Source organism: Bos indicus, chromosome X (assembly GCF_029378745.1).
Source record: "Bos indicus isolate NIAB-ARS_2022 breed Sahiwal x Tharparkar chromosome X, NIAB-ARS_B.indTharparkar_mat_pri_1.0, whole genome shotgun sequence".
In the NCBI taxonomy this organism is placed as follows: domain Eukaryota; kingdom Metazoa; phylum Chordata; class Mammalia; order Artiodactyla; family Bovidae; genus Bos; species Bos indicus.
This window is the reverse complement of record NC_091789.1, coordinates 135763755-135785450: the sequence shown is the minus strand read 5'-3', so window position 1 is coordinate 135785450 and position 21696 is coordinate 135763755. Positions and strand designations below refer to the sequence as shown.

Below are 21696 nucleotides of genomic sequence, written 5' to 3'. Positions count from 1 at the left end.
CAGCTTGGTACTGTCACAAAAACAGATCAAAAGAACAGAAGAGAAAAAACAGATAGATCAGAAGAACGGAATAGACAGCCCAGGAATAAACCCACATGCCTACAGTCATTAACCTTCAACAAAGGAGGTAAGAATATGCACTAGAGAAAAGACAGTCTTGTCAGCAAGTGGAGCTGGAAAAGCTGGACAGCCTCATGTAAATCAATGAAGTTAGAACACTCCTTCACACCATACACAACAATAAATATAAAATGGCTTAAATACTTAAACAATAACACCATAAAAGTCCTAGAAAAGAACACAGGCAAAACATTCTCAGACATAAATGGCAGTGTTTTCTTAGATCAGTCTCCCAAGGTAAAAGAAATAAAAACAAACATAAATAAATAGGACCTAGTGAGGTTTATAGATTTTCTCATAGCAAAGACATAAACAAAAAGACAGTCATAAACAAATAAACCATAAACAAAAGACAACCTACAGACTGGGAAAAATATTTGCAAATAATGAGGCCAACAAGGGCTTAGTTCCCAAAATATACAAACATCTCATACAACTTAATGTAAAAAAACTCAATAAATAGATGTGTTTCCAAAGAAGACATACAGATGGCCAACAGGCATGTGAAAAGATGGTCAACATGGCTAATTATTAGAGAAATGCAAATCAAAACTACAACAAGGTATCACCTCACACCAGTCAGAATAGCCATCATGAAAAAGTCTACAAATAATAAATGCTGGAGAAGGTGTGGAGAAGGAGTACCCTTCTATCCGTTGGTGTGGATGTAAAGTGGTGCAGCCACTATGGAGAACAGTATGAAGGTTCCTTAAAAAACTAAAAATAGAGTTACCATATGATCCAGAAATCCCACTCCTGGACATATACCTGGAGAAAACTATAATTCAAAAAGATACTTGTACTGCTATGCTCATAGCAGCACTGTTCACAGTAGCCAAGACATGGAAACAGCATAAGAGCTCATCAATAGATGAATGGATAAAGGAGATGTGGAATATATACAATGGAATATTACCCAGCAATGAAAAAAGAATGAAATATTGCACCAACATGGATGGACCTAGAGATTATCATACTAAGTCAGAGAAAGAGAGATATATGTTATCACTTACATGTGGAATCTAAAAAAAAAAAAAATCCACTTATTTACCAAACAGAAATAGACTCATAGACATAGAAAACAAACTTGTGGTTACCAAAGGGGGATGGATAAATTAAGAGTATGGGATTAACAGATACCCAGCACTATATATAAAATAGACTAACATCAAGGATTTACCTGTATAGCACAGGGAACTATATTCAGTATCTTATAACAGAAAGGAATCTGAAGCTGTATGCCTGAAACTAGCACAATATTGTAAATCTACTATATATAATAAATACTTTTTATAGAAGTCTTCCTGATGAGCAATGGCTTTGGAGGCAGTTCAGCAAAGAGCACCTACATGGGGTTGAGGACTTTTCTCTGGTTGTGAATGGGAGTCAACATTTGTCTCAAGAACCCCAAGCAAAGGAAGATGAGTAATTCTGCCACATTTTCTGGCAGACAAAGTTGGCAGTTGAGGCAGGGAGGCCCACAGACAAGCCAATCAGACATGGACAGAAATCAGAAGGTTCGAGAGTGCTCAGGTACTGGTTTAGAGTGCAGCACACTGAATACAGCAAAGAATAGGCAGCATTAGGGAGGCCAGTGTCAACGGGCAACAAGACCCAGAGAAGGGCCTAAGAGAAGGGTACAGTGAGGCCACTGACTCAGTACCCAGCCCATGGAAAGATAGGGCTTTAGAGTACATTCTACGATTACAAAAGCAGACCTTCATGAAAGCATTAATTTGTTCTTCCTTTCAGTCACTCCACAAACATTTACTGAAAATCCACTGTATCACAGGCACAGCAGGGCACAGTGATGGAAAGCTGACTATAATCTCTATTGTCCAGGAGCAGACTTCTATACAGAGGCAGACATACAGAGAGATCCTGACTTTTATCAGTACAATGACAGAGATGAAATGGGCCCTGGGCACTACAGGGCCTGTAGAGAACAGACACCTGACGCCACCTGAGAGGGTCAGTGTAGTTGGCTGTTTCCTAATATGGGTAAAGGGCTTCCCTGGTGGCTCGGTGGTAGAGTCTGCCTGCCAGTGCAAGAGACGCAGGTTCGACCCCTGGGTCAGGAAGATCCCCTGGAGAAGGAAATGGCACCTCACTCCAGTGTTCTTGCCTGGGAAATCCCGTGGACAGAGGAGCTTGGCAGGCTACAGTCCATGGGGTAGCAAAGAGTCGGACACGACTGAGCAACTAAACAACAATATGGGGGAAAGAATACTGTCTTATGAGTAGCCAAATATTCTATATTATCAGTGTCCAAAGAATTAGAATGTGATAAAATGTAATTATAACAAATACTGTCAAATCCCAGCAGTCTTGCTCTGATGGGCAAGGTGTGTTTACATCTTCTAGAGCTTACAGGTCAAGGAGTGGTCACGAGCAGGGCCCTGGGGCCAAGTGTGTACCAGTGACAGCTCAGCAATGACTTAGCCTCCCTGATCCATGTAGGTGTCTGCACAAGAGGGACACTATCAGTGCCTGCTTCGTGCAATAGTCAAGATAATGCACCTACAAGCTTTTGCAAAGCATCTCTGATGCATGCCCATTGCCCAACAAGCACTGGGCATTACAATTATTATTGTAGATGTGCTGAGTGATGGCAGTTTTAAACAACAGAAGGCAATTTAGGACACCTGCTGCACAAATTTGTACCCCGTCATATTGGGTGGGGGTCATGAGACTTGAGGCCCTGGGTGTGAGTGTGGGCTGGGTTTTGGCAGGTAGTGCAGCCTTTGTTGTGGCCAGTTTGTTGGGCAGGGTATGTTGGGTAGGCTCACTGAGATACCCAGAAAGCTAAACTGTGCTCCTGGTGTCCCTGTGATTCTTATTATACAGTTAGGATCACTTCACCCCACACATGGAAATTTCTTGGTTTTTTTCCCCAAAGTAGCTTTATTCCTAAATCAGACAGTTGTCATCACTGGGATCCCTTTGCTTCCTCTAGGAACCCAGAATTTGAAAACCATCTGGGTGTTGTGGGTGACAGGGCTTAGACGGGTGTAATGGTGTGCCAGCCACAGTCTCTTTAAAAAAAAAATGTAAGTAAGTAAGCATTAGTTGCTCAGTCCTGCCTGACTCTTTGACCCCCATGGACTGCAGCCCACCAGGCTCCTCTGTCCATGGGATTTTCCAGGCAAGGATACTGGAGTGGGTTGCTATTTCCTTCCCCAGGGGATCTTCCCAACCCAGGGATTGAACCTGGGTCTCCTGCACTGCAGACAGATTCTTTACCAACTGAGCTACAAGGGAAGCCCAAAAAATGTAATAAAGAAATAAATAAATGAGGCCCTAATGTGTAGGACTCACCAATTTCTGTGATATAAATATTCCCACCGTAGCCTATTTCAAGTTACTGACAATTTACAAGCTGGCTTGCAAAATTCCTGAACGCCTAACTATCTGTGCCCCTGAGCCAATGTGAGCTGGCTCCATCACCCACTGGATATCTGTGAGCATCTGTCCTTACCACGCCCTGGGAGGCTCTGGCGTGTCTGTGCCTATGGTCTACTCCAGGACTCAGGTCAGCAGATCTTGCACCACTATTCTAGATTTTTTTTTCTTGCTCATGTTGTTTTGAAACAAGTTGTACTGAGAAATATCAAACGCAGAGTGATCCGTCTTGAGACGGACCCACTGAATGTAGGCATCCAATTTCATATTACTATGAAGTAAAAGTTTAGTTCAGAACCATTCTGAAAATCTTATTTGGTATACAAATGAGCTAGATTAGCAAAAACTCACTTTTTTCCAGCCTTTTGCTCATCCTCCCAAGGGAGAAAGAGAAATTGAAAATGCCAAGTGTGTTTCTATATTATTGATTTTTCTGCCCCCAGAACACCGGAGCCGGAGCGATCGTCGGGAGCAGAGAGCTGCTGCACCCATCTCAGTAGCAGCTCCTCCACTGCCCGCCTACCCCCCGGCTCACAGCCAGAGGAGGCGCGAAGCCAAGGACCGGCACTTCTTAACGGTGAGCTTGGTGGCCAAGTGGCCACCCTGTGCCTGCTTAGTGGGAAGTCTGAGTGGGTCTTGGGAGTCAGTGTCCCTTCTCCTACCAAAGGAGACTGGGCTGCCTGAAAGAGCTAGTTATGGGCATTTGACAACTGAATTTTTCCCCTTTTGTTTTTGAAAGGAATGCCTCTTTCTTTGGAATAGAGTGGGGATACAGATTTTTTTTTTTCAGTTAATTGGCTGCACAATGCTGTAGAGCAGTAACAGTTAAGGACTCTAAAGTAAGAGAAATTAGGAGTATGGGATTAAGACACATACAGTGCTATATATAAAAAAGATAAACAGGATTTATTGCATAGTTTTGTTGTATACCTGAAACTAACATGATATTCTAAAGTATAATTTAATAAAAATAAAATCAGGGGGAAAGTCCTTCAAATCCTAATTCTTCTGCAATTCTAAATCTGAAAGATTTAGGGCTGGTTATTTACCTTCTTTGTCCTAAGCTCCCTCATCTGTAATATGGGGATATTAATAGTAGCTAGCTTATAGAGTTTGAGGGTTAAATGAGATAAGGCATACAAAGATCTTAGCACAATGCCAGGCATAGAGCAGGACCTCAGTAAATGTTAATTGCTGCAAGCACTACTATTGTTACCAGCCAGGTGATAGCGTGGCTGTCTTGGCAGGGTGAACTGAGAAAGAACTTACGTGATGTGAAAAATTAGTGTTTAAAGATGAATCATGTCATAATTTCATGCTTCCCCCATTCTACAAAGAAGGGTGTTCTGAGTAACCAGCTACTAGAGTGATATCACCACCACTGGTGATGTCAGCCTTGCCTGGGTGGGTGTGGCTGTAACTCGGCTCAAGCCCCCAAGTATGGATCAGACATGATGAAGCTGAGACCAGCTCAGAATACCTGAAACACCATTACCCCAGGTGTGTCTTCTGAGGCCTAAGCAGGAACAGGTGAGCACTTTCTGCCATCACTGAGGTGAGGGACTGCTATTTCTGTGACCAAATCAGCCCACGTAGCGTGCCTGAGTGGGTGGACTCCTGCGCCCTTGTCATGCCAGTGTCATGCCTAAGTCTAAAGAAGTTATAATAGTGTAGGGAGAGGTTGAGGTTTTTATTTGAAATTAAGGTTGTATATATGATTATAAACCCTGTACCCTTCTGGGTTTTATAACATGCAAATTAGAATCAAAATATTTGGGTCACATGATGCCAGACACCCAGATGAGAACAGATTTCATCTGAATGACTCTCATGATATATCCAGGTAAAACAATGAGTAATATTTAACAGTAGACAGACATTTTTCCTACCTGTGGCTAGATAGTAGGCTTCACATCCTTCAGGCTCATCAAATGTCTGCTAAGTGCCACACTGCTGCAATGCGGTTCAGGGACCAGAAAGGAAGGTAAGAGCCTCTGAGGGCTTTCCAGGTCTTTATATAGAACAGTTACACATGCTAGTGATTTGTCATAAAAGCCCCTACTTGACAAAAGTTCCTATTAAGCTCAAATCTGCTTGCTGAAGCATTTGCTTTTAATAAGGCATTTTCTGCATAAAAATGCTAAAAATATTTTTCCCATTCATTATAACATGTTTTGTGGCTCATTAAGTTGGTTTTTTTGGCGGGGGGAGGTGGGAGAGAAGATGTTAAGCATTTACAGAAATGACATAAAAATATTACCCTTTGTCTTCATCTGCATAATTTTTAATAATGTCTAAATTCCAAAGTAAGAGTATAGGAAAAAGCTTAGACTAATGAATAGCAATGAGGGTACTTCATTTTCCCAATAGACATTAATAAGAGGTCATACTTATATAAAGCAGAAAATTTACCCATCTCAATGATACTATTTAGTATATCTAAGTAATATGGGAAAACTTTAACTGTTTGACTTGTTTGATTGAGTTTGGATCACCATGGTCATTGGAAGATTTTCCATTCAAGTTGAATCCCTCAGACCTGGAGCTGACTTACAATAGAACACAGTTCTGTACATTATGCTTACAAAGGCCGTACACTGCTAAAAGAGAAAAGGCTGTTGGTGTAGGGATAGGAAATTTGTAGCCAAATTGCTAGACATACATCATCATAAATGGCAACTCTTCTTTCATTTACAAGACTTTAGTTAAATCATTTTTTCCTTTAAAAAAGCATTCATACTGAGATTCTGGTATACAATCATCCACAGTTCTACAAACTGTTATACTGTACCTTGGTCACTAAAGACATGGACTGTGAAGCCAGCTGCCTGGAATTGAAGACCAGCTCTGCTATTTACGAGCTGTGTGACCCTGAACAAGATAATCATTTCAGTGTCTCAGGGAGAATAAGAGCTAGTACCTCATAAGTCTGAAATAAGGATTGAATGTATTAATACATGTAAACAGTACCTGAAGCATAATAAGCACTTAATATGTATTAGACATCATCATTATTACAATTAGGCAGTCAAGTCCCTGAGGTTATCAGTGACACAGTGATAAGACATGGGTCTAACTAGGTTTAAATCCCAGCTCTGTAAGCCAAAAATTCAAGGGGTATCTCCTAACTAAAGTCCACGTGGAAATTCTCCTTTAGCAAGGATGGCAAAGGAGGTGATCTCAGGTCCAGACGGTTTCCCAGGGGAATTCAACTAAACCTTCAAAGTCCAGATAATACCAATGCTCTATAAGTTGTTTCAGCACATTGAAAATGAAGAACTTCACCATTTCTTTTATGAACTTTTGCTGAAGGTTTGATACTTAAACCTGATACAGATGGGAGGGAAGGTGGGAAGGAGGGAGAGTAAAAGCCAGGAAGGACAGACCAATATCAATTCATGATTATTGATGCAAAACTACTAAATTAGGACTTCCCTAGTGATACAGTGGATAAGAATCTGCCTGACAATGCAGGGGACACAGGTTCGATCCCTAGTCTGGGTAGATTTCACATGCCGTGGAGCAGCCAAGCCTATGTGCCACAATTAATAAGCTCACGTGCCACAGCTACTGAAGCCTGCGTGCCCTAGGGCCCATGCTCTGCAACAGGAGAAGCCACCCCAGTGAGAAGCCTGTGCACCTCAAGAAAGAGTAGCCCCTGCTTGCCACAACTAGAGAAAGCCCACATGCAGCAATGAAGACCCAGTGCAAAGCTAAAATAAATAAAATACATTTAAAAAGTAAATTAACTTTGAGCAAACAGAATACACTATCATATTAAGAAATTAATATACCATGACTAAATGGGATTTATTCCAGGAATGGAAGGTTGGTTCAGTATTAGGAAATCTATTAGTATCATATACTGTGTTAATAGATCTAAGGAGGAAAAATCCATATGATTACTTCCATAGATGATGGAAAGGCCTTTAATAAAATACAAGACCTATTCTTTATGAAAACTTGAGAAAATAGGAAGTGAGTGGTACTTCATTAACAGGATAAAATATCTCTGCCTTAGTCCTAAAGCCAATATCTTACTTAATAGGGAAACATCAGAGGCATTTCTACTAAAATCAGGAACAAAGGAAGGATACTCACTATCTGGTACTAACTGGCATTATATTAGAGGGATTAATCCATGCAGTTAGACAAAATAGATCAATTACAGGTATAAGAATTGGTAAAGAAGAAGTAAACCTAGGTCTAGTTGCAGGTGATGTGATGCTGCACCAGGAAGATTGGAGAGAATAAATGATAAAACTAATTTAAACAATAAAAGAATTCAGTACAGTAGCAGGACATAAACACAAAAATCAATACCCTTCATGTATACAAATGAGAGACAATTAGATGACCTAGTGCTATAGAAAATTCCATTTACAGCAATAACAAAGGTTACTTAGAAATTAATTTTTCACAAATGTGTAAAACCTATATTGGAAAAGCTTGAAAGCATTCCTAAAAGACACAAAATTAGCCTTTCTCAAATGGAAGGACATCCCTTGTTCTTGTACAGAATGATTCAGCACTATAAACAAGTCAGTTCTAAGTTAACTTAGAAATTTAACACAATCCCCCCCAAAATTACTCATAAGCTTTTATAAAAAGGGAGTTAGATCCACTGATACTGAAGTCCTCCTGGAGAAGCAAACATACAAGAACAGTGAGAGAAAATTCTGACCAAGATGGCAGAGTAGAAAAACCCTGAGCTCACCTCCTCTCACAGCACACCAAAACCACAGCCATCCGCAGAACAACCATCTATGAAAAAGACCAAAACCTATCAGAAAAGATCTTTAACAACTAGAGACATAAAAAAAAAAAAAGGAACCACAACAAGATGGGTAGGAGTGGATTTGTGATATAATTAAGTCCTCAAAGTGAGTGACCCACAAACTGGAGAATACTTACATTGCAGAGTTTTTCCCACAGGGGAGATCTGAGTCCCACATCAGGCTCCCTAGCCCAGAGGTCCTGCAATGCTCTGGGAAGACAAGCCCCCAGAGTATTTGGCTTTGAAGGCCAGCAGGGTTTAACCACTCTTAAAAGACGCACACACAAAAACCTCATGCACACCAAGATCCAGGGCAAAAGCAGTAATTTCATAGGAGCCAGGGCCAGAAGCATCTGCTGGTCTTGAAGAGCCTCCCTGAGAGGTAGGGGCAGCTGTGGCTCATCCTGGGGACATAGACACTGGCAGCAGCCATATTTAGGAACTTATTCTACCCCATGGAAGTCAGTGCTGGCAGGTGCCATTAGCTAAGTAGCACCAAGCCGTGGCCTTACCCAGTGGCCTGTAGGCACCTGTTTTGGGGCATCTCAGGTCAAACAACTAACTGGATGGGGACACAGCCCCACCCCTCAGCACATAGGCTGCCTAAAGACTTCGTGAGCTCATGTGTGCTTAGTCACTCAGTCATGTCTGACTCTGTGACCCTATGGACTGTAACCCGCCTGGCTCCTCTGTCCATGGGGATTCTCCAGGCAAGAATGCTGGAGTGGGTTGCCATTCCCTTCTCCAGGGGATCTTCACGACCTAGGGATTGAACCCAGGTCTCCTACATTGCAAGCGGATTCTTTACTGTCTGAGCTCACATGATCATGAGTTCATAGCCCCCTCTAGACACACCTCTAGGCATGGCCTTGCCCACCAGAGGGCCAAGACTCAGCTCCACCCACCAGTGGGCAGACACCAGATGCCAGAAAACTACAGTCCCACAGCTTGTAGACCCAGCCAGCCAAAAGTACATCAGACCCAATCCTTGGACATGCCCTGCCCACTAGCAGGACAATACAAGTTTTGGGACACCCCAAACTTCATACTCAACTGTGTTAGGAACTATGCCTCCACCACAACTATGCCTCCATCAGTGATCTGATACAAGCTCTGGATCCCTGGGCCCTGCAGCCAGGCTCCAGGACCAGGCTCCACCTGCCAGTAGTCTAGCACTAATCCCAAGAACTGCTTTCACCCACCACTAGAGAGGACAATAGCCCCTGAGTCTTCTGTATCCTGACTCCACCCACCAGTGAGCTGGTACTAGCCCCAGGGCCCCCTGGAGTTCTGTAGTCAGACATTCATAAACAAGTCCCAGCAGCCAGTAGCATCCATACAAGGCAGGGCCTGACAACCAGTTGGACTAGGGGCCTACCAGACCACCCACATCATCAGCCCACCACAAAAGAAGGACCCACACAGCCATCTTAGAGGGAATCCCTAGAGCATATAGCTTGGGTGACAAGAGGGGAATGTGCTTCAGGGACGCATGGGACTTGTCCTACAGAGGGCCATTCCTCCAAGGCTGAGAAACATAACTAACCTGCTACATGTGTAAAAATACCAACAGCAACTTAGATAAAAATGAAGTAGCAGAGGAACATGTTCCAGATGAAGGAATAAGATAAAACCCCAGAAGAACTAAGTGAAGAGGAGACAGACATTCTACCTTAGAAGGAGGTCAGAGTAATGATTGTAAAGATGATGAAAGAACTTGGGAGAAGAATGGATGCACAAAACAAGTTAGAAGTTTTTAACAAATAGTTAGAAAATATAAAGACTGATGAAACAGAGATGAAGAACAGTAACTGAAATGAAAAAAATATACTTTAGGAGGAATCAATAGTAGACTAAATGATATCAAGGACTGGATCGATGAGCTGGAAGACAGTGGTAGAAATCATTACCAGTGAACAGAAAAAAAAAAAAAAAAATGAAAAGAGGACAGTTTAAGAGACCTCTGGGACAACATCAAGCATACTAAAAATCCCATTATACAGGTCCTAGAAGGAGAAGAAAGAGAGAAACAGGCTGAGAACATATCCGAAAATCTAATAGCTGAAAACTTGCCTAACCTGGGAAAGAAAACAGTCACCTAAGTCTAGGAAGCACAGAGTCCCATAGAGAAGAACCCAAAAAGGAACACGCCAAGACACACTATAATTAAAATGACAAAAATTAAGGATAAAGAGAGAATATGAGAAACATCAAAGGAAAAGCAACAAGTAACATTCAAGGGAACTCCCATAAGGCTATCAGCTGATTTTTCATTATAAAATCTGCGGGCCAGAACAGAATGGCACAGTATATTTAAAGTGATGAAACAGAAAAGCCTACAACCAAGACAACTCTACCCAGCAAGGCTCTCCTTCAGATTTCACAGAGAAATCAAATGCTTTACAGGCAAGCAAAAAGAGTTCAGCACCACCAAACCAGATTTACAACAAATGTTAAAGGAACTTCTCTAGGCAAAAAGAGAAAAGGCCCCAAGTAGAAACAAGAAAATTACAAAACAAGAAAGCTCACCAGTAAAGGCAAATATACAGTAAGGGTAGAAAATCATCCCCAAAAAACTAGTAGGGAGGTTAAAGACAAAAGTATTGTAAAATCATCTATATCCACAATAAACTGTTAAGGAATACACAAAATAACTACATAAAAATATGATATTAAAAATAGTAATTGTGGGAATTCCCTGGCAATCCAGTGGTTAGAACTCTATGCTTCCTATGCATGGGGCACAGGTTCAATCTCTGGTTGCAGAATTTAGATTCCATAAGCCTTGCAACAAAAATAAAGCAATCATGAGGGGAGGAGAATACAAATGCAGGATTTTTGAAATTTATTCAGGGTGCCCAGTCTTGCCACTATTTTTCAACATAGTTTTGGAAGTCTTGGTCATGGCAATCAGAGAAGAAAAAGAAAAGGAATCCAGACTGGAAAAGAAGTAAAGCTGTCACTGTTTGCAGATGACATGATACTGAAAATCCTAAAAATGCCACCAGAAAACTACTAAAACTAATCAATGAATTTAGTAAACTCACAGGATACAGAATTAAAACACCAAAATCTCTTCTATTCCTATATACTAACAATGAAAAATCAGAAAGAGAAATTAAGGAAACAATCTCATTCACCATTGCAACAAAAAGAATAAAATACCTAGGAATAAACCTACCTAAGGACACAAAAGCCCTGTATCCAGAAAAACTATAAGACACTGATGAAAGAAATCAAAGATGATACAAACAGATGGAGAGATATACCATGTTCTAGGATTGAAAGAATCCATATTGTGAAATGACTATACTACCCAAAGCAACCTACAAAGTCAATGCAATCCCTTTCAAATCACCAATGGCATTTTTCACAGAACTATAACAAAATATTTTTACAATCTGTTTGGAAACACAAAAGATCCCAAAGAGCCAAAGGAATCTTGAGAAAGGAAAATGGAGCTGGAGGAATCAAGCTCCCTGACTTTAGATGGTACCACAAAGCTAGAGTCATCAAGACAGTATGGTGCTGGCAAAAAAACAGAAATATACATCAATGAAACAGGACAGAAAGCTCAGAGATAAACTCATGCACCTATGGTCACCTTACCTTTGACAAAGGAGGCAAGAATACACAGTGGAGAAAAGAAAGCCTCTTCTATAAGTAGTGCTGGGAAAACTAGACAGCTACATGTAAAAGAATGAAATTAGAACACTTCCTAACATAATACACAAAAATAAACTCAAAATGGATTAAAGAACAAAATGTAAGGCCAGACACTATAAAACTCTAAGAGGAAAACATAGGCAAAACACTCTTTGACATAAATTGCAGCAAGATCCTTTTTGACCCACCTCCTAGAGTAATGAAAATAAAAACAAAAACAAAAATAAATAAATGGAACCTAATTAAACTTAAGAGCTTTTGCACAGCAAAGGAAACTCTACATAAGATGAAAAAACAACCCTCAGAATGGCAGAAAATATTTGCAAACAAAGCAACTGACAAAATATGTCTCCAAAATATTATCCAAAATATTATCTCCAAAATATATAAGCAGCTCATGCAGCTCAATATCAAAACAACAAACAACCCAATCAAAACACAGGTGAAAGACTTAAATAGCCATTTCTCCAAAGAAGACCTACAGATGGCTAATAAACACATGAAAAGATGCTCAACATGGCTTTTTATTAGAGAAATGCAAATCAAAGCTACAATGAGGTATCACCTCACACTGGTCAGAATGGCCATCATCAAAAATTGTACAAACAATTGCTGGAGAGCATGTGGAGAAAAGGGAACCCGCTTGCATTGTTGGTAGGAATATAAATTGATACAACCACTCTGGAGAGCAGTATGGAGGCGCCTTAAAAAACTAAAAACAAAACTACCATATGACCCAGAATTCCCACTACTGGGCATATACCCTGAGAAAACTATAATTCGAAAAGACACATGTTCCCCAATGTTCACTGCAACACTATTTGCAATAGCCAGGACATAGAAGCAACCTAAGTGTTCACTGACAGATAAATGGATGGAGATATGGTCCATATATACAATGGAATATTACCCCTAAAAAGGAACAAACCTGGGCCATTTGTAGAGATGTGGATGAACCCAGAGTCTGTGATACCGAGTGAGTAAGTCAAAAAGAGTAAAACAAAAATTGTATGTTAACGCATATATATGGACTCTAGAAAAATGGTACTGATGAACTATCTGCAGGACAGGAATACAGACAGAGAGAATGGATTTGTGGACATAAGATGAATTGAGAGGGCAGCATATACACCACCATGTGTAAAATAGATGAGTAGTGGGAAGCTGCTGTGTACCACAGGGAGCTCAGTTTGATGCTCTGTGATGACCTAGAGGGTGGAAGGGAGGCTCAAGAGGGAGGAGATATATGTATACATATAGCTCATTCACACTGTTGTTCAGCAGAAACTAACACAACACTGTAAAGCAGTTATACTCCAATTGAAATAAATAAATAAAATAGACACCACAGAAATAAAAAGGATAAGAGACTACTAGGGCTTCCCTTGTAGCTCAGTCAGTAAAGAATCTGCCTACAATACAGGAGACCCAGGTTTGATTCCTGGGTTGGGAAGATCCCCTGGAGAAGGAAATGGCAACCCACTCCAGTATTCTTGCCTGGAAAATCCCATGGACAGAGGAGCCTGGTGGGCTACAGTCCATAGGGTTGCAGGAGTCGGACACAACTTAACGACTAAACCACCAAAAGACTACTACAGACAACTATATGGCAATAAAATGAACAAACTAGAAGACACATGGACAAACCCTTAGAAAGGTACACTCTCCAAGACTGAACCAGGAAGGAATAGAAAATATGAACAGACCAATTTCCAATAATGAAATTGAACCAGTAATTTTATTTTATTTATTTATTTTTTTAATTTTATTTTATTTTTAAACTTTACATAATTGTATTAGTTTTGCAAAAACTCACCCCCACCCCATAAAAAAGTCCAGGGCTAGATGACTTCACAGGTGAATTCACCAAACATTTAGAGAAAAGTTAAGACCTATCCTTCTCAAAATATTCCAAAAAATTGCAGAAGAAGGAACACTTCTCAACTCATTCTATGAGGCCAGTGTCACCACGATACCAAAACCAGACAGAGTTATCACAAAAAAGAAAATTACAGACCAACATCACTGACGAACATAGATGCAAAAATCCTCAACAAAATGTTAACAACACAAATCCAACAATACATTAAAAGGCTCATACACCCTGATCAAGTGAGATTTATCCCAGGGATGGAAGGATTTTTCAGTATCCACAAATCAATCAATGTGACACACTACATTAACAAATATAAGCATAAAAACCATATGAGCACCCCAACAGATGCAGAAAAATCTTCTGATAAAGCTCAACATCCATTTATGATTTAAAAAAAATCCAGAAAGTGGGCATATTGGTAACATAACTCCACTAAATAAAGGTCATACATGATAAACCCACAACTAACATCATGCCAATGGTGAAAAGCTGAAAGCATTTCCTCTAAGTTAAGGAACAAGGCAAGGATGGCCACTCTTGCCACTTTTATTCAACATAGTTTTGAAGTCCTACCCACAGCAATCAGATGAGAAAAAGGAACAAAAGGAATCCAAATTGGAAAGGAAGAAGTAAAATGCACTTTTTGCAGATGACATGATACTATACATAGTAAATCCTAAAGATGCCACTGGAAAGGTACTAGAGCTCAATGAATTTGGTATAAAATTAAAATACAGAAATATGTTGCACTTGTATACACTAATATAAACTATCAGAAAGAGAAATTAAGGAAACAATCCCACTTAGCATTGCATCAAAAAGAAAAAAAAAAAACTAGTAATAAACCCATCTAAGGAGGTAAAAGACCTGTACTTGTAAAACTGTAAGACATTAATAAAATTAACTGAAGACAACACAAACAGATAGAAAGTATATCATGTTCTTAGACTGGAAGACTATCGTTAAAATGATCATACTACCCAAGGAAATCTACAGATTCAGTGCAAAGAAGGGAAAGAGTGAAAGCCGCTCACTCGTGTCCAGCTCTTTGTGACCCCATGGACTATACAGTCCATGGAATTCTCCAGGCCAGAATACTGGAGTGGGTAGCCTTTCCTTTCTCCAGGGGATCTTCCCAACCCAGGGATAGAACCCAGGCCTCCCACACTGCAGGCAGATTCTTTACCAGCTAAGCCACAAGGGAAGCCCAATAATACTGGAGTGGGTAGCCTATCCCTTCTCCACCAGATGTTCCTGACCCAGGAATCAAACTGGGGTCTCCTGCATGGCAGGTGGATTCTTTACCAACTGAGCTATCAAAATACCAGTGGCATTTTTTTCAAAAAATGAGAACAAATAATTTTTAAATTTGTATGGAAACACAGAAGACCCTGAATAGTTGAAACAGTCTTGAGAAAGAAAAACAGAGCTGGAGGAATCATGCTCCCAGTCTTCAGCCTATACTACAAGGCTATAGTCATCAAAAAAAATATGGTACTGGCACCAAGTACTGGCACATAGATCAACAAAACAGAATAGAGAGCCCAGAAATAAACTCACACACTTAAAATCAGTGAATCTACAACAAAGGAGGCAAGAATATACAACGGAGAAAAGGTAGTCTCTTTTAAGTGGTGCTGAGAAACCTAGACAGCTACATGTAAAAGAATTCTCTAACACCATATACAAAATAGACTCAAAATGGATTCAAGACCTAAATGTAAGGCCATATACTATAAAACTCCTAGAGGAAAACATAGAACATTCTTTTTGACATAAATCACAGCAATATATTTTTTGATCCACCTCCTGAAGCAAAAATAAACAAATGGGACCTAATTAAACTTAAAAGCTTTTACACAGCAAAGGAAACCATCAACAAAATGAAAAGATAACCTACTGAATGAGAGAAGATATTTGCAAATGATATGACCAATGAAGGGATCATATCTAAGAAATGTAAATGGCTCATACAGTATGGCAGAAACCAACACAGTATTGTAAAGCAATTATCCTCCAGTTAAAAATAAACAGCTCATACAATTCAACATCAAAAAACCAAACAACCAGATTAACAAATGGGCAGAAGACTTGAATAGACATTTTTCCAAAAGGAAATGCAGATGGCCAACAGGCACATGAAAAGATGCTCAACATCACTAATTATTAGAGAAATGAAAATGAAAACTACAATGAGGATCACCTCACACACATCTGAATGCCATAATCAAAAATATTATTTATTATAAATAATAAATGCAAGGCAGGGTCTGGAGAAAAAGGAACCTTTGAATACTTGGTGGGAATGTAAATTGGTGCAGCCACTGTGGAAAACGGTATGGTGGTTTCTCTAAAAACTAAAAGTAGAACTACCATGCTGCTGCTGCTACTGCTAAGTCACTTCAGTTGTGTCCGACTCTGTGTGACCCCATAGACGGCAGCCCACCAGGCCCTGCCATCCCTGGGATTCTCCAGGCAAGAACACTGGAGTGGGTTGCCAAGAACACTGGAGTGGGTTGCCATTTCCTTCTCCAATGCATGAAAGTGAACAGGGAAAGTGAAGTCGCTCAGTCATGTCTGACTCTTAGTGACCCCATGGACTGCAGCCCACCAGGCTCCTCCACCCATGGGATTCTCCAGGCAAGAGTACTGGAGTGGGTTGCCATTGCCTTCTCCAGAACTACCATATGACCCAGCAATTCCACTCCTGGGCATATATCTGGAAAAAACAATCCCGAAACACTAATTCAGAAATGTACACACACCCCAGTGTTCATAGCAGCATTATTTACAATTGCCAAGAGATGGAACCAACCTGTCATCAACAGATGAATAGATAAAGAAGATATGGTGCGTGTGGGTATATAATGGAATAGTACTCAGCCATAAAAATAAAATTTTGCCATTTGCAGCAACATGGATGGATTTGGAAGGAAATGGCAACCCACTCCAGTATTCTTGCCTGGAGAATCCCATGGATGGAGGAGCCTGGTGGGCTACAGTCCACGGAGTCGCAAGAAGTCAGACATGACTGAGCAACTTCACTCACTCACTCATGCTAAATTAAATAAATCAGACAGAGAAAGACAAATACTGTATGATAATCACCTACATGTAGAAACTAAAAGCAACAAACTAGCAAATAAAACAAAAAAAAGAAGCAGAATCAGAGATAGAGAGATCAAACCAGTGGTTACCATAAGGAGAGGGAAGAGGGGAGGGGTAACATAGGTTATTATGGGGTTATATGAAATTGTGTGTGAAACTTCTGAAAATTGCAAAGCACTATAGAATTTAAAGACCCATTCAATTAAAAATAGTCTATTAAAAAAAAGAATAGCCAGTAAAACCCTGACAAAAAGACACCTATAAGGGGGGACTAGCCCTAACAGATATTAAAGTATCTTTAAAGCCTAAATACACTGAATTACAACACTGTGATACTGGCATAAATATACCAGTAGAACAGAATACAAATTCCAGATATGGACCCAAGTATATATGAAAATATCTGATAGAGGTAGTATCGCTAAACATTGAGGCAAAAAGATAGAGAGTTGTTTCTTTTTTTTTTAATGATGCTGGAACAACTGTGTAGCCACTTGTTGAAGAAAAAAAATTTTATCAGAATTTCACAATCTCGACACTACTGACATTTTGAGTCAGATCATTTTTTGCTGTGGAAGCTAGCCTATGCACTGTATGATGTTTAGAAGCATCCTTGGCCTCTATACACTAGATGTCAGGAGCACACCTTCCCCTAGTTTTGACAACCTGAAATGTCTCCAGACACTGTTACATCTCCCCTGGTTGAGAACCATTTAATTAGAGTTATACTTCACACCTTATGCAAGATTGAACTCCAAAGGGATCAGAGACCTAAACATAAAAAATGCAACCATACAAGTACTATTACAGAGTAGGGGTGAATTATTCTTTGCCCTTGGTCTAGGAAATGGCTCTGTAACTCTGACAACAGAGGCAATAAAAGAGAATACTGATAAATTTGAACATTAACTTTTTTGCATGCTGAGACACCATAAACAAAGTCAAACGATAACCAAAAACTGGGAGAATATATGTGCGACGTATACCATAGGGAAAAAGGACTGATATCACTAATAGATAAATATCTCTTAAAAATGAGGGACAAAGAAAGGAGCAAAAATCTGGTAGAAATGTGGGGGGAAAGCCTTGAACAGACAATCCAGAAGAAAACATGAAAACGTTTGTTAAACTTAGGGAAAATTGTTCAAACTCATAATTAGAGAAATACAAACAATACAGATACCATTTATCACCTATTAGATTAGGAAAACGGAGAAGGCAATGGCACCCCACTCCAGTACTCTTGCCTGGAAAATCCCATGGACGGATGAGCCTGGTAGGCTGCAGTCCATGGGGTCGCTAAGAGTCGGACACGAATGAGCGACTTCACTTTCACTTTTCACTTTCATGCATTGGAGAAGGAAATGGCAGCCCACTCCAGTGTTCTTGCCTGGAGAATCCCAGGGACGGGTGAGCTTGGTGGGCTGCTGTCTATGGGGTCACACAGAGTCGGACATGACTGAAGTGACTTAGCAGCAGTAGCAGCATCAGATTAGGAAAAATTAAACAATATGACAACATACTCTATTCCATTGGTGTAATTGGGGAGAAAACAGGTGCTCACAAATATTGCTGGTGGAAATGCAAACTTTTTGGACAGCCTATCTGGAAGGGAATTTGGCAGTCTCTAACACAACCACATATGCACTCACTTTCTGCCCTAGAAATCTTGCTAAACCTTCACCTCCAATAATACAAAAAGATTATTCATTGCAGTGTTGTTTACAGTTATGAGATACTGGAAACAACCAAGGTGCCTATAAACAGATGGATATATTTAAGAGGTATTTATTCATTAATGATATTAGCCCTTTTTCTGTGGTTCTGTACATGTAGTGATGGAATACACTACAGGACATCCACATAATGAAGTACTATGCAGCTGTAAAAAAATATTTTATGAGCTAATAAGGAGTGCTTTCCAGGACATACGCTTAAGGGACAAAGGCAAAGCCCAAAAGAGTGTCTACAGTATGCTACCCTTCATGTTACAAAGAAGGATATATAAGAAAATATGAAGGTATCCACTTATTTGTGTAAAAGAAATAGTCAATTCTGCTATAGCACCACATAGCCATCCTTATAAATCTTCACATTATGCAGAACTGCACAATAAAAATCAAAAGGTTTATGGAGAAAACAGAGCACAACACTCAAAACATTTCTGTCACACACACATATACAAAGATAGGAACCTAATAAAAGTAGCACAGGTTTACACGTGCGAAATGGTTAAGAAATGTATAATACAATAAATATGTTACTTTCCCTAGAAAAGGCCCTAAAGTGTGCTTGTGGCATGGGGGTCAGGAGAAGGGGGAGATGCAGGGGTGCCTGAAATCAGAAGGCAGGTGCAGTACCGGATGGTGATAGGCATGGCTGCTAAGACAAAGGGGAACCAAGGGGGCTCAGAGATGATTGAGGTGTGTGCATTTTGTGTTTTTCCACAGTTCAGGTCAGCTGGGTCAGTTCCTGCATTCACCTAGAGCTTCTCATGCACGAAATTGTGGATAAACAAACACAAAATTCACGCTAAGCTCAGATTGTTCTCTAAGATAGCACTCATGCTGGGACAAACTTGCTTTTTCAAAACAAGAGTTACGGCAAAACCGACTATACAGGAGAGAGAAACCAGAAACGAATGAGACGGGTTTACCAACAGGGTGTGGTAGGAATGGGGTAGAAAGCATGGGGGATGGGAAGGAGGTAGCATGTCTTTGAGTATATTTTGGGGAGCTCTAACTCTTAGAACCCAAGTAATCTTTCACACGAATGCATGCATGCTAAGTCGCTTCAGTCGTGTCTGACACTTTGCACTCTTATGGACCATAGCTTGCCAGGCTCCTCTGTCCATGGAGTTCTCCAGGCAAGAATACTGGAGTGGGTTGCCATGCCCTCCTCCAGGGGATCTTCCCAACTCAGGGATCGAACCCGTGTCTCTTATGTCTCCTCCACTGGCAGGTGGGTTCTTTACCACTAGTCCACTAGTGCCACCTGGGAAGCCCCAGTGTATCACATACCCAACCTGATAAATAAATAATTAACATCAGCCCGAATGTAAAGAGAAGCCAAAATGGAAAACAGGCAATAACAAATAAACCTAACTATATTACAAATGAATATCATAACCACACCGAAGGAGATGGGGAAGAAAATAGCTAACCTAAGTAACTTTGGAAAAACCTATGTTTATTTTGTTGTTTTGTCTTAATCATAAATATTTATTGATGGACTGATGAGTATAATTTTAAATAGAAGAATAAGGCATGGCCAAGGATTTAAACAGTATGCTATTACTGCTGAAAGAGGGCAAAGCCATAAACTTAGGAACTTTAAAAATTCAAGTCAAAGAGCCTCTGAGGTGCTGCATAGATGCTTATCAGACAGTTCTCCCCTTGTAAACAATTCCTGTGTTATATCACTTCATCAGAAAGCCAGAATGATACATCATACAGAATTCCTCATTGTTTGTACTTGAGCGATCTCAGCCAGCCACTCCTCTGTCCCCCATTCCTTTCCTTTCTCTTTGCAGTGGTGTTCTTTGGCCATTCCTTTCCTAAAGAATTGCTTCTTTCCAAGCAAGGAAGCACACAGTGAGTCAGAGAAAATCCACCAGTTGAGTTCAGTTCAGTCGCTCAGTCGTGTCTGACTCTTTGAGATCCCATGGACTGCAGCACGCCAGGCTTCCCTGTCCACCAACTCCCGGAGCTTGCTCAAACTCATGTCCATCGAGTTGGTGATGCCATCCAACCATCTCACCCTCTGTCATCCCCTTCTCCTCCCATCTTCAATCTTTCCCAGCATCAGGGTCTTTTCCAATGAGTCAATTCTTCGCATCAGTATTGGAGTTTGTATTGGAGTTGTATTGTATTGGAGTATTGGCCAAAGTATTGGAGTTTCAGCTTCAACATCAGTCCTTCCAATGAATATTCAGGACTGATTTCCTTTAGGATGGACTGGTTGGATCTCCTTGCAGTCCAAGGGACTCTCAAGAGTCTTCTCCAACACCACAGTTCAAAAGCATCAATTCTTCAGTGCTCAGCCTTCTTTATAGTCCAACTCTCACATCCATACATGACTACTGGAAAAGCCAAAGCTTTGACTAGACAGACCTTTCTTGGCAAAGAAATGTCTCTGCTTTTTAATATGCTGTCTCAGTTGGACATAACTTTTCTTCCAAGGAGCAAGTGTCTTTTAATTAATTTCATGGCTACAGTCACCATCTGCAGTGATTTTGGAGCCCAAGAAAATAAAGTCTCATACTGTTTCCATTGTTTCCCCATCTATTTGCCATGAAGCAATGGGATCGGATGCCATGATCTTAGTTTTCTGAATGTTAAGTTTTAAGCCAGCTTTTTCACTCTCCTCTTTCACCTTCATCAAGAGGTTTTTTAGTTCTTTGCTTTCTGCCATAAAGGTGGTATCATCTGCATATCTGAGGTTATTGATATTTCTCTCAGCAATCTTGATTCCAGCTTGTGCTTCATCCAGCCCGGCATTTCACATGATGTACTCTGCATAGAAGTTAAATAAGCAGGGTGACAATATACAGCCTTGACGTACTCCTTTCCTGATGTGGAACCAGTTCATTGTTTCATGTCCAGATCTAACTGTTGCTTCTTGACCTGCATACAGATTTCTCAGGAGGCAGGTAAGGTGATCTGGTATTCCCATCTCTTTCAGAATTTTCCACAGTTTGTGGTGATCCACACAGTCAAAGGCTTTGGCATAGTCAATAAAGCAGAAG

At 40.4% G+C, this 21696-nt stretch overlaps 1 protein-coding gene across 4 annotated transcripts in view; it reads left to right on the top strand.

The window, feature by feature from the left end:
• NHS (NHS actin remodeling regulator) overlaps nt 1-21696 on the top strand; it is a 345791-nt gene that overhangs the window by 292097 nt on the left and 31998 nt on the right. For all 4 annotated transcript variants that reach the window (XM_070784960.1, XM_070784958.1, XM_019956232.2 and 1 more), the window contains exon 3: nt 3966-4099. In XM_070784960.1, coding sequence (XP_070641061.1) covers nt 3966-4099 — 134 coding nt within the window. The remainder of the gene's footprint in view (nt 1-3965; nt 4100-21696) is intronic.